This window comes from Medicago truncatula, chromosome 5, assembly GCF_003473485.1.
Source record: "Medicago truncatula cultivar Jemalong A17 chromosome 5, MtrunA17r5.0-ANR, whole genome shotgun sequence".
Lineage (NCBI taxonomy): Eukaryota > Viridiplantae > Streptophyta > Magnoliopsida > Fabales > Fabaceae > Medicago > Medicago truncatula.
This window is the reverse complement of record NC_053046.1, coordinates 6,363,759-6,378,163: the sequence shown is the minus strand read 5'-3', so window position 1 is coordinate 6,378,163 and position 14,405 is coordinate 6,363,759. Positions and strand designations below refer to the sequence as shown.

General features: G+C 34.1%; 1 protein-coding gene across 1 annotated transcript; it reads left to right on the top strand.

Annotated features, from left to right (window-relative positions):
- The first annotated feature begins 7,686 nt into the window (after positions 1-7,686).
- Positions 7,687-14,405, top strand: LOC11426280 (CLK4-associating serine/arginine rich protein). Its single transcript, XM_024784523.2, has 13 exons — positions 7,687-8,031; positions 8,846-8,884; positions 8,983-9,125; positions 9,336-9,411; positions 11,083-11,371; positions 11,474-11,583; positions 11,714-11,761; positions 11,862-12,071; positions 12,337-12,432; positions 13,217-13,353; positions 13,440-13,578; positions 13,777-13,938; positions 14,031-14,405. The coding sequence occupies exons 1-13, from the start codon at positions 7,835-7,837 to the stop codon at positions 14,053-14,055; spliced, it is 1,671 nt and encodes a 556-aa protein (XP_024640291.1). The 5' UTR covers positions 7,687-7,834; the 3' UTR covers positions 14,056-14,405.

The following is a 14,405-nucleotide window of genomic DNA, read 5'->3' as shown; positions in this document are numbered from 1 at the left end:
GTGTGGTGAGGTGGTAGATCAAGTTGGAAACCCTTACCTCTTTTTTATTGGTCCACGTAATTATGACCTGTTTTTTTCTCTTTCTTATATTATTTTTGGTTAATATACTAGAAAGGAAAAAATCTTTTAGATTGATTGTATTATTGTCATCTTGTTTGGTTCTTTGCTTGGCGTAGAATTATCGTATTTATTATTTGTTTGTTTACTTAATAGGCCAACCAATGCATCCCATTCTTTGTGGTATTGTGAATACACATTTGTTTTGTGTTTACTTTAGTGAGATAATCAATCACGTTAGCTACCAAAGAAAATGCCTGGCTTGTATAATGTATACTCCATCGATCTTAAATTATAGTTTTGGTTATTTCATTTGTTAAAAAATGTAATTAGCTCTATGTGAAAAATATAAATTATGAATTAGTCCCTTTGTCACATATTCTATTTCAATTTAGCAATTTTTATTGTTGCATTTAGGCATGACAACAAAACTCATATTTATGGTTACCCGCTCGAACCAAACCTAATTTGACGGTTTTTTCTCGTTTTGATTGAGTTTGGGCATGGGTATGAGTTTTCCCTGATTTCAAAATACGAGTATGGGAGGGTAACGTGTATATATGTACCCACCCCGAACCCATACTTTAACCCGTCCAAAATGTAAAAAATTACTTTATGTTGATGCGTCGTGTTATTTTGTTTGATAATTATCATGTTAATGAAAACTACCGTTGATGTTTAAAAGATCAACTAAATCATTCCGTCTAACAAATGTTAAAGTGGGTGTACTGTTGGATAATGTATTACAACGTTTGCTCTTGGGGATGCAAAAAAAACTTCTATTTTTTATTAAAAAAAATTATTTAATGCGGGGATGGGGATGAGGCGGGGATACCCGAACCCATCAGGAACGGGGATGAGATTTAATTTCTCATCCCGTTGGATATGGGTAGGGTAACGGGTAAGTATATGAGAATCGAGTATGAGAACGGAAAAGGTAAAGCTCGTCCCCACCCCGCCCCATTATCATGCCTAGTTTGCATTGAGAGGAAAAAATATAAAATGCTTTTTTGTTATTGTAAAACGACTAATATTTTTAAATAATTTTTTTCAAAACAACTTGTAATTTAAGACAGAGATTTTTTTTCCTTCGAATAATGACGGAGAGAGTAGCTTATTGATGAATGAGTTAATAGGAGATCTTATGTGAAATTGATACTAGGATCACGATTATAAATTATTACACGTGAAGTTAGCGAGGTTACTTAACGATATTTAGAATTAATAAATTTTTATCAAAAAAAAAAAAAAAAAGGAATAAAACATGCAAGGGAAATAGTTTTAACACGACAAGTATTTTTTTTTAAGGATGGTCTAGTTTTTCTTTTTGACAGCTGCTTAATGAAATTCAAGATAAATATCTCTTATTTATTTATACTATTGATTACGTGTGTTTCAGGTGCGGTTTAGTTTTAAGTATAAAAGTTATTTGAGTCGTAAGATAAAAAATATGTAGTTTAGTTTGTTTGGTAGGTTCAACACTGAGCCATTATCTTTTAACTTTAATTAGTTTTAGATGTACTTACGAAACACATTCGAAAACGAGCCTAGATGAATGTTTTTTTGCAAATGATATATTTCCACTCGGAGAGTCGAAGGAATGATTAAATGGGAGGTTGGAGACTTGAAGTCAAGCCCTAGAAACATATGATTTTTTGTTTGGGTAGAAGCAAGACAAGGTATATGGATTGTAATTTTAGCAAGAGGTGAAACATTTCTAATGTAGAGGTGAAAGATGGAGATCATAACATACCACAAGTTACACAATTTAAATATCTTGTATCTATAGTACAAAACGACGGAGAAATAAAAAGAGATATAAACCATTGAATCCAAGCTGAATGGTTGAAATCGATGAGTGCCTTAAGTGTTTCATGTGATGTGAAAATACCTCTTAAGTTGAAAGAAATTTTTTATCGAACAGTTGTAAGACTGATGATGTTGTATGAGACAACGTGTTGAACGGTAAACAACCAACGCAAACATAGAATAAGCATAACTTGAATGAGGATGTTGCGTTAGATGTGTGGTAAGAATAGACGAGATAGAATTAGAAATGACAACATTGAAGAGATATATATATATATATAGAGAGAGAGAGAGAGAGGCAATCACATATATTAGAAAGATGGTAGAAACTATACTTAAGTGGTTTGAGCATGTAGAAAGAAAACATACAGGTTTTGTAGTAAGGAGAGTAAATCAGATGGACTGGAGTCAGATAACTAGAGGTAGCTAGCGATAGACCAAGAACAATTATATGAGAATCTATTATGAGAGATATAGAGAGAAATGAGTTCGAGAAATACATAGTTTTTTTTTATATATATAGAAAACTATGACGCAGTTTGATTCATCTAGCCGACCATACACAGTGGTATAAGGCTTGGTTGTTGTAGTTGGTTTTTAAAATATAAATTAAACCAAACTAAGGCAATGCGGTTTGGGTTGGTCCGATGTTGCATTTTTTGCGAGACAATACAATTCTTTGTTTCCAACATTAAAATAAAGTTAAAAAGTTTAAATCAACCAACAATGTTTTAAATTCGATCTAACATTACAATTTTATGTTCATCCAACAATGTTTCCATCAACATAGAACAAATTAAAAACATGGACTAAAAATCAACTCTCTTCGGCAAGAAATGCAAAAAAACTAAGATTTTATCATTTTTTTAAAATTTATCAATGAATTTCTATGATTCAAGATATATCTAACATAAACATATATGTAAAAGTGCAAGTATTAAATTAGAGCACATAAATACATTTTTAAAATCAAAAGCATAGAAGAAACTTAGCAAAGAAAAACCACGTCTTAGTTAAAAAAAAAGGGGAAACACGTCATTCTATACAAATTCCCATTGAATTTTTGTGAGTAGTGGGTTTGGTGGCAAAAGTTTAATTTGTGTTTATGATATGTTGCGGTTTAGTTTAGTTGATAAAATAAAACCGCAAACCAAATAGTGTAGTGAAGTCGAAAAATGATCTTAATATATCATAACTATATGAGGTTATGTTTGGGTTGGTACTTTTTTTTATTGGGTTGATTCGGTTTTAAAAACCTTCAAATGCATTATTTTTTCTTCAATAAAAATAAATAGTTAACTAAGTGATTATACTTAAGTGGTTAGTGGGATCCATGAAAGATGAATAAGTTAGGAGAGCTTCAATTCAATTCATGGATGAATCAATTTTTGCTTACTTTACTTATCTCCCGATCAAGTTTGGAAGTGACTATTAGCAAAAATTAAGAAATTATACTTTTAAAAAAATAAATATTTCAATTAAATTTTCAGTACTTTAAATATACATATTTTTATAAAAATAAAAAAAAAAAAAACTCACCACTTATAATTTTTAAAGAGTGTTTCGAGAACGTTTCTTGGCAAACCTAATAATTCAAAATAATTAAACACTTCCCAATATGATAAGTATATATATTTTAGGTTAAGTGACACATCACGAAGCCTCTTGAAATAGTCTCAGTTTAATTGGTCTTGCATTTTTTTTGGAGAGGTAATTGGTCTTATATAATACATATAGGCCATCTTTTTCTTATGGTGTGTTGATTCAATTGAGCATATTCGTAAGGATATGCCGCATAGATGCATTAGCTAAGCATAAAGATATTTGATATGTATAAAGATCATTATTTAAGTACAAAATAAAAGAGCATCAGCACCTACGTGGGCAAAACAAATCATGCATTGTGGTATTTTTTTTCTTCTATCTTAAGTTTGCAGGTAGTTTGGTTATTAATTATCTTTTTGTAGTATGCGATTCTCACGTCGTTGGTATTATCCATCATTTAGATTGAAATGTCTGGTCATTGAAACATATTTGTAGGGAGACTAACTCATGTGCTGTTTTTTTTACCAACTTAGGTCAACGTGGTTCCTTCTCTTGGATGATTCTTCAATTTCGTTGTTCATCTTTAGCTATTAAACTTCGGAATATAATGTAATGGGGTGTAGTATCTCTTCTTTCATAAAAAAAAAATGCACTATGCAAAACATTATTTATTTGTTGGAAGGAGCGTTTGTTTGAATAGCACATAAATATGAAAGTTACCAAACATTTTTTAGCTAGAGGTAGCAAGTAACATAAAATTAAAGGCAAGTAATTAAATTTTATTTCGTTCTATTTTATTTCTTTCTAATTATATTTGGTTATCGTAACAAAAAAAAAAGATTTGGTTATCGTAGTTAATTCTGTTTTCTTTAGTTTTAAAACCCTAGCAACTAGAGTCACACCCATTAAATTTTGTTTAAATCTCAGTATTAGTGCATTGCACTATTGACATCCAAATATGTCTTTAAATTTTGTTTTAGCATAAAGATATCATGACCTAATGACGTTTTGGTGAGATGGTTCAAGTGATTTTTAGGTTAACAAGATGTCATGGGTTTTTATTTAGTCACAAGAGTGCATTAATGAGTTTTGTGTTTTATTTTTACTGGGGATGGCATCTTTACTAGGTGCCACGGTGTTGTAACAAATTTTAGGTGATTCATCACTTTGCTTTTGAACAATATATTTGGTTTGAAAGACTACTCCCTACAATTGTGCAAACAGAACGGTATCTTATTTACACCAAAATATTAATCGAAACACTATTGTGTGAATGACTTTTGATATATATACGATTAATCATAGTTTTAAGGGTTAAATATCTTTTTAGTCCCTATAAAATTGGAACCCTTTAAGTTTAGTCCTTACTTAATTTAGTAGTTCTTTTAGTCCCTAATTTTTCTGCACTTGTATTAGTCCATACTCAATTCAAATTTGTTTAATTTATGCTTAAACTATTAAGTTTTTGAACATTTTTCGCAGATGCGTTAAGAACATTAGTAAAAGTTCCTCTGCAAAATTTATTTCATGTTATAAAATTATAGGTTCTAGTAAATGAACATTTCATAGTTTTCTAAACTTGTCTTAAATAAATCTTTAACAAATTCAAGAGTTTAAGGATAATTATACAAACTTTGTTTCAGTAAGGATTAAAATTATAAGTAATTTTTTTTTGTAGGAACTAAAAAAACTATTAAAATTAAGTAAGGACTAAACTTAGAAGTTTCCAGTTTATAGGGACCAAGGACATATTTAACCATAGTTTTAAATAATGTTTTGAAGTTTATAAAATGTTTATGCGTGATATTTTTTTTAAAGAGTATCCCACCCAATAGTTTGAATTGGATCATATATGAGTTATATACAAACTGCATTGGTCCGATTCGATCCTTGCTGATAACATTTTCTCCTCCTTTTAACAAACTAATTTTTGTCAAAAAATAAAATCAAATAAAGTATTAGCACATTTGCATATAACAAATGGTACTCTAAAACAGTTGTATTAATAAATTCTTAATCATGAAAGCAACCGAATTATAATTTCACATAAACTTTTTAATTTTAATTTGAATATGGGTTTATGTCCATTGTCGTCTTTTTCACGTGCAAGTCTCGTTATTTTTTGGAAAGATACTCTCATGTTGCTATCAAACATAATCTTGATCCAAGTATCCAACAAATACAAACTGAATCTCATTAAAAAAAACGTGCACACTCAATCAATTAGAACAACGCACCAAATACTTTTCCACAATGAAGTCATGCAAAGAAGAATACATGAATCTAATTGTACAACATCTCTCTCAAAAATAAATAAATCAAATTGTACAACTTGTAATACTTTTTAACCGATTTCGATTTGCATGCACCCACAATGTTATAGGATAGGATATTGGAAAGGTTGTCTGGATTTTGGTTGTATATATAACACGTCTCATAAAAAATCATCTGCTTATGTGAGCGAAAACCCCACACTTTTCTGGCAAATAGAATGTTTTGTATTATCTAGATGCACACTTATAAAAAAGAACCCTTAATTAAATTAAAAAAAATAAGACAACATCTCTCTTCCTCCTCCTGTGCCTTATCTCTACTCTAACCTAGCCGCCTCACTCCCAAAATCCACACCCCAACCGTCACGATGTAACAAATGAGATGGTGATGCGAGGATTGGCGATGACCATCCGCATCACCGACTCACCAGATCTACCGGGATCTCTTTATCAGCGGGTTTGGTTTTTGTGGGTTGCGGCTCGCGGTGGCTCTGTTATATCCGGCGACGGTGGACTGAGCTTTTGCTTGCCTCTTCCTGATTTCCTTCCGCGGTACAAGCCTCAGTCGCCTCCCAACCTTCTCCGGTAGTCTTTTTGGCCGCCGTCGACTTTAAGGTCCATTAAGGGTCGTGATGTGGTAATGTACTCATTTTTTTGGGTGGTTTTTTTGCATTGTCTAAGGGATTGTGTTTTATGATATCAGTCGCGGTTTCAACGTCGGTGGTTTTGGGGTGACTGTATCTTGGTTTTCTTAGAAATTTGGATCGGTTCTTGATGTTAGGTGGCTAGTATGTCTGACTTGAATCTCTGATTCTTTTTCAGAGTTGTTGAGCCCTACAGGATTCATGGTTCGTTATACTGACACCTCATACCGGTCTCTCTGTAATTTGTGATTTTCTTGAATCCTTCTCATTCTCTATGTTTGATTGAGCCTGTTGGACTCGAAAGAGTCGTTATACTTGCTGCCGTTTTTGCATCGTGTTGACGGTTTATCCATACACCGTTTTAAGATTCGCCATTCTTGTTGTTTGGTCCGTACAGTGGGGCTCGAAAGGGTCGTTAAGCTTGCTGCCAATGTTGCAGGGAGTTGAGGTACATGAACCGGCTCAGTGTTGGCTGAAGGTTCAATCACCGCATCGAAAACCTTTAATTAGTTTTATGATTAATTATAGGTTGATACATACACGTATGTGTTGTTTTTATTTTTGTATCATCCATTTGGGGTCGACCTGCACTCTTGTGTAGTTTACTAGGTTAGGTTTATGTCCCCTAATTTTTATGTAATTTTTTCCCTTTTTTTAATAATAATTATGAGCATTGAACAAAAATTAGAGTCGGGTACCAACTTAGTTGGGAGCCACTCTTTTTTATGTCATTTTGCTCTTACCATATCAAAATAAAAATAAAAATCTAATTATGCATTGATAATGTAAACTAGTTTTACAACATTATCTAATAGAAATCCATCATCTTATCATATTATATATTGAACATCTATATTGAACATCAATTTAAAATTAGTTTTACATCGTTCAAAATAACTACCATATATTCTATTTATTTTATTTTATTAAAACACTTCAATGTAAAACTAGTTTAAATATATAAACTTTGTTCTTTAAACAATGGTTGCTCTCAGACACCATAAATTGAAGAAAATACTCCAATAATAGTTAACTGAATTAACTACCGTTGTTTGGGCGAAAGGTAGTTAACTGCCGCTCAGAGTCAACAGTTGTTTGATTTTGAAGCACATAGAGGGAAGTAGATACTTTAAAGCCCAAAAGCAATTAGGCAACATTAGACTGTTTCTTTTTCTATCTTATGAGTTTCTCGCGCGTCTTATGCAATTTGAATTATAAAATCCACGTTGAAAACATTTCAGATTTTAAAACATGAACAGGGCACGCGAGAAACTATAGTGTTAGAAAAGTAATTACCGCAACATTATTATTGGGCCTCAGATACTACCTATCAGCAAATCTAGGCCCAAGAATGAAATCCCAACAACATCATTGTTTGTTCTGAAACAAAAAAAAATCAATCTCAATTGTCACTGAAATTCATTCATTCACCGGGTTGGTGGGAAATCAAATCACCTGAAACTATCGAAATCAAAATTAGGGTTGGAAGAATTTGAAGGAAGGAAGATGTGGCATGAGGCAAGGAGGTCGGAGAAGAAGGTTCACGACATGATGGATGCTGCTCGAAAACGAGCACAACGACGTGCCGTTTACCTTGCAAAACGTCGTGGTGATCCTATGCAATCAATTCAAGTCGTTGGTTCTCGTTCTCGTGCTTATCGTGATGACGCGCTTTATCAAGCCACCGAAGATCAACAAGGATTGTTAGTTTCTCTATTCCATTTCTTCTCGTTTTCGATTTCGTTATATTTTTAGTTTTTGTGAAATTAGAATTTTTATTCTATAATTTGGGATTAATGGTGTCGTTTAGGATCTTTTAGATAGTTCATACTTCAAATGAAGATAATTTATTTGTTTATTTCAATGATTCTGGAGGATTTGATGTATTCAACATAAGGGGAGAAAAAAATAAGCTCATTAGTTTGAAATGTTATGCAAAGATAATTTTTTTGTTGATGCTATTGTATGTTTGGATCTTAATTTTAGTACAATGAGTGAGGTGATTTAATCAATATGCATTTCTGGTTTACCATATCATTTTATTTTTGCTTCATTGCACTTTTGGTCTCTATTTCATCATGCTCACGAAAATGGTCCTCTCTTCTTTAAATCGAAATTTTTGGTCCATCAATTATCATATTTGTTGCGATTATGCACCTGATCAAGTTTTTTGGCCCTAGAGCGATGATTTTCGGTTCCAAAAGTTTGAATTTTGGCATCAATAATTGTTTGATCACGCTAAAAGGGAATTATTGTGCTGACAAGTTAGCTAAGCGCGGACATTCCTTGTCCGGTGCTTTTTAGCGGGATTCTCTTCCTATTTTCCGCTGTTCTTAATTTTGCTTGGGTTTCCCCTCCTCTTCTCTTTGGGGTGCAAACCTAGTTAGGATTTGGCATTTTGATGCATTGCAAGCTCTTGGTTTATCTAAAAATAATGTATCCTCTGAATTTTTGTTAGTAAAACATATACTTCGTTTATGGCTGACAATTGATCTTATAATTCATTTTTTTCCTCAGGATACCCTGGAATGGGAAACAAGATATTTTGATTGACAGGTGTGCCGTTTTTCTACTGTTTCTGTGAATTCTTGTTTTATATGTTTGATTTAATTAATAATAATAAATAATCGACTGCTAAACCTATACCTTTGCAGATTTGATGGGCGTGCTCTCCTAGATTTCATTCGGGATAGTAGTTTTAGGCGTGTCCAGGAAAAGTCTGAAGAGGAAGAAGAATTAGAAGAGTTTGTTAATTTTGAGCGTTATCGGGATTTAATAAAGCATCGGCGTAGAGGATGTCGGTACTTCTTTATTTCTTGACAACGAGTTTGATTCTCATAATATAAACATTTTGATTATTGTGGTTTTTTGTATCTCTTCTCTTCAATATTCTTTTTTCCTGATAATAAAGCCATAGAACGGAAAAGGTTCTAGAATTGTGGCCAACCTGACATCCAGGGATTAATTTCGCAGCTAAATTTACAAACTTGGTTTTTAATGGTAACAGTTACCGATGAGGACGCTTTGCAACATGTAAATCTAGAGATGGAGGCCAAGGCTGCTGCTCCATTTGCATCAGACAGGTTGGGAGATTCTTTCCATTCATGTTTAACTGACTGTTTCATGTCATATCTGAGCAAAGCATTGATGTATCCATATATCTTAATAGCATGGTGTGTAAAAATAAAATTGTAAATAGCTGTTGGTTCTGAGATTGTTTTTTTGCTCTTAAGCAACATATGCTAACAATATTGTGCTTCCGTACACTACTGATTATTTTGAGTCATTATTTCCATTATTGTCAAACTCTCGAGTTATGTTGTAGAATTGTTTGAGTTTACAACTCTAGATCTCAGAACTGAGTTAACGCGACCAGAAAATTGTTTTCATGTAAAATTAGGCGATTCCTTTTTTATCTGAAACTTATTTAGGTGATTCTGAAACATTATAATCAATTGTCCTCGATATGCCTAAAAGACAGTGGTTTAATGTTTTGCAAATATTCAAAATACATGTTAAATGACAAGGGTTGGTTCTGTACAAACTATTATCCTCAGTGGTATCACTCGACTCCAAATATGCACGCAACAAACATGAACACATCAGCCCCATTGTTCTCATATAGACAGTCACAAACAAGGTTGTCAAAATCGGGATCCTACTAAAGATCGTTGGGGCATAGAAAGAGCGTAGAAGATCCCACCTAATAGACAAAATAATAATAAAAGATACTAAAAAAAAAATAACCTTCCATAAAAAAAACTTTTTATTAATCATCATTCTCATATTAATTGAGCATCATTTAGAAACTTCATAAAAATAACAACACATCAATTTCTTAAACATAAAAAAAACTAGTTCAACGTGAAACTGGGTTGTTTTACGTTTTTTCTTTTTTTTCTTTGATTTGCAAACTGTGATATGAGAACTAAGAGAGAATGGGTTGAAATTTATAGAACAAATGAAGGATGAGAGGGAATGGATTCATTGAATGAATAATTGAATCAATTACTATTTCAGAGAATAAGAGGAGAAAAATTCACAATTTCAAAGAAATACCCAATTCTCTAACCTAATATTCAATAAAACACCAACAACTCCCCAAAAACGAAATTAATGGTATATTCTGACCTTTTCAAGTGGAAACGGGTCGTTTTCATACTGGACGGTGCCGGTTCAAACCCGGGTCGGGTCATCACCCTCTGAATCGGGTCGAAATCAATTGCAGAAAAACGCCGATTCTGCGATCTTCTGCTCTTCCTCGGCTTGCCAGCCGCTCCGACGTCTTTTATGATCTGCTAACCGCTCCAGATCGGTGATGGCCATAAAAAGCGCAAAATCGTACGATCTTGGGTGTTAGATTGCGATTTTGACAACAATGGTCACAAACCATATAACACACGCAAATGTGTTGTAAGTTTGCTATGAATCCAAGAGACTGATGAGGTGAATGAAGCCACAACTTAGATGAGCTGAAAATTAGCTTTACAAAGTTTAGTCCAACTCTAACAAGGGGAACTCCGTCCAACCGTAATTGTCTATTTCTCTATGTAGTAATTTTGGACTTTGTGATTTGTCAGTTTGTTAATTGATTGTGAATTTGTTATCATGTCTTCTGATTTTGAATTTGTCTATTGATTCTTGCATGGTCTGAACTGGTCCGTAGATCTATAATTTGCGGCTTTATATGATGTGTTGTTTGCACACTTTGTAACATATAAACTTATCTGTTTGATTTCATGTTTCATTTGTAGATCTAATGTGTCACAGCCTGCTGCAACCAAAGGATCTTACTCACAGGTTGGGTTTTCATATGACGGAAATGGTAAAGAGGAATCTCAGATTTCAGATGACGATGATGAGGAAGATGAAGACGACGAGGATGATGAGGATTTTAATAGTGATGATAGCAATGATGAAGGGATGGAGATAATTGCAAAAGAATATGGGGTCAAAAGGTATGGCTGGCTTGTTTACATGGACAAGAAAGCCAAAGAGGAACAAAAAAGGCAAAAGGAGATAATCAAAGGCGATCCTGCAATTGTAAGTGGAAATGTTCATGATAAGAATGAATAATATTTTTGCTGATATTTTAAGGTTACCGTGTAGGATGTTTTTGACTGGTATATCTTGTAAATTTTGTAGAGGAAACTGAGTCGTAAGGAAAGAAGGAAGGCCTCTCAAGTTGAAAGGGAGAGAGAGCGAGAAGCTACACGGATACCTGGAACTCGTGTGCTACATCATGACCCCTACCGGTAGAAAATATTGATATTTCTCTGCTTCCGATTGAACGAAGAATATCTGAAATTGTGCTCCCACTGACAAATGGATAGCGGATTATTCTTGCATACTAGTCTTAATGGTTGACTCAATATATACATGCAGGGAATCAAGGCAAAGTCCTACTTACGAAGCTTATTCTCGTTCTAGAAGGTATAGCATTAGCACTCCTTGAACACATGCGTTTTCCATTTTACCCATTCTTCTCGTGAAGGAGAATTTATTTGGTATTTCTGACATTTTCAATATGCAGGTCAAGGTCCAGATCACGGTCCTACTCCCCGTCCTATGCAAGGCGTTATTCACGGAGCAGTCATTTTGACGATATTCTCCGAAACAAATCAAAGACTCCAAAAATAGAATACATAACTGAATTTGGGGGCTCTGGAGAAGCAGATGGAACCAGGCGTGAAGGATTTTCTCCACCGCGATCTCCCACATCTCGAGTTGATACATTAAACCGGTCGGAGCACTGGACCTTTAATTATTGCCAAGATTGATGACAGTCTTTTCTCTGCGCAGCATATCACCCATATTATTTCCTGAGCCAATTATTTGTGGTTTTAGAATAGATCATGACTAGGATTGTCAGGGTAACTGCCAAGAGGAAGATGGAGGATACTTCCTATTTGGAGCTCAATGTTCCCTGAAATGAATTTTGCATAATTTATCTGTAGCTGCATGTAAATATTACAATTATTTTATCTGATACCTCTACTGTATTGCAGGTCATCATCTGGTTGTATACTCGAAGCATTGCATGTCGATCCTGCTTCTGGTGTATCTATTGATAAAGGCGCTAAAGTCTTGAAGCCACCCGTAAGGTATACCATCACCCAACAGTGTATATATGAATGTGAATAGAGTTCTATTAAAATGGTTTTTGTGGTTTCATCTGTTAGGAATGGTAGAACTATATTGTTTAGGAAAAAAAAATCATTGCATTCTTAAAGATGTATACAAAAATTCATTGCATTCTTAAAGATGTATACAAGGTGTCTAGAAATGATTCAGCAAATCCATACACGTCAATCCCCCAGAGCTAAGCTCGTGCAAATGAAGTGTTTTCTGTTTCCACAACAAACAAGTTCCCTCAAGAGATAATTCAAGGTTCCCGATAAATTGTCTCCTCTGCCAATGCCAGATAACAAGAGAAAACCACAAATATATGCCAAAGAAACAACAGAACAGAATAACAACCTTTTGAAAAATAAACATAATAATTGTAACAATTCCTTACCAGCCGACCCCCCTTGGCTGACATGTCCACAGCTGGTTGATTCTTTTGCTCCATTATCCCACATTTCCTCGTGTACAGAGTACACTCTCCAAATGCAGGGCTCGGTATTCTGTGTCAGTTGTCTAACATTGCATGCTCTATTTGCCATTAGATTTTGCATCAGATTTCATTCTATATTCATTAAACAGTTAATAATACTTCCATTCGATCATTGATACTGTAAAGTTATTCTATATTCTTTTTTTCTCAGATTTTTTTTCTTTCGGAATTTATTATTGCAATGGGATATTTATTTCAGCTTCTTTTAAAATATCTGAATTTTTTATTTATTTTTATTTATATGCTTATTGCTATTCTCTTTTCCACAGCACACCTTCAGGCTCTGCACTAGCAAAGTTAAAGGCAAGTGGTTCTGGAGGGATCTTAAAACCTCAACCAGGGGAGAAGAAAGAAACACCTCAAGAGAGACTTAAAAGGATCATGAATAAGCAACTGAACAAACAAAGTATGACTGTTTGAATAATTTATCTCAACTGCAAATCAAATAAACTTCAACATTTTCTGATGTAGAGCATTATTTTTCTTTTGCAGTCAAAAAAGATACTGCTGCAGAACAAGCCAAGAAAAGAGAACAGGAGCGACAGAGGCAAGAAAAGCTTGCTGAAACTAGTCGATTGAGTAGGTATAGACGTCGCAGCCGCAGCAGGAGTTACAGTCGTTCCCCACCAAGGTATTTTATTCTATCACACATTGTGTACTCTAGGATTTGTAATCTGTGTAACTTTATCGGAACACCTTAACCATCAAGGTGTTGGGACTTCTCAGCAAAATGAAACAGTGAATGGTTACCCGTTAATAAAATTATGCTAGTTTTGCAAGCCCTTGCTTTGTTTTCCTCTGGTTTAATTAATATTATGATTAACTGCAGAAGGTACAGGCGTAGTAGAAGTCCAAGTAGAAGTAGGGGTTCCAGAAGATATCACTCAAGTTCTCGCTCCCGTTCTCGGTCCCCTTCTCACACCCGTTCTCGGTCCCCTTCTCGCAACCGTTCTCCACCTCGTTCACGCTCTCCTTATTCTCGTTCTCCCAGGTGAAATTGATGTCTTTCTTTTCCTGTGCCTCAGAGGTTTGTTCCTCATCATCTCAATCATGATTTACTGATTCAGAAATTTGACATTTCAGGCTAAGAAACCGTTCAAGGCACTGATGAAACACTGCATGCATGAAAGGGCAACGAGGCTTGTATGTAATCTGTTTACATTTTGCTCCGAAGTGGTTAGAGGGAAAACACTGTGCTTAGCTGTGTTGAAGTTGCGGTGGGCAAATCTTTTTGAACATGTCACTTTAGCATTTGCTACTGTATATTTATTATTTACATATTGCGAGTAATTTGATGTCTCAAGAGTCCGACCAGGTACATATTTCTCATGTACTAAAACCTTGGTTGACTTTTGTGAAATCAAAATTTGTAATGTTTCCTTGAAGTTGTAGTCTTCAAAAGAGAATGATAATTGACCTATAATATGTTGAAGTTTGAAACCTGTTTTTACTTGGAAA

Bases quoted from the DNA above. Each gene is read 5' to 3' on its own strand.
- LOC11426280 (XM_024784523.2), top strand. From the start codon at position 7,835: ATGTGGCATGAGGCAAGGAGGTCGGAGAAGAAGGTTCACGACATGATG. The intron at 8,032-8,845 runs GTTAGTTTCTCT...TTTTTTCCTCAG, and splicing joins ACCGAAGATCAACAAGGATT to GATACCCTGGAATGGGAAAC. The intron at 9,126-9,335 runs GTCGGTACTTCT...TAATGGTAACAG, and splicing joins AAAGCATCGGCGTAGAGGAT to TTACCGATGAGGACGCTTTG.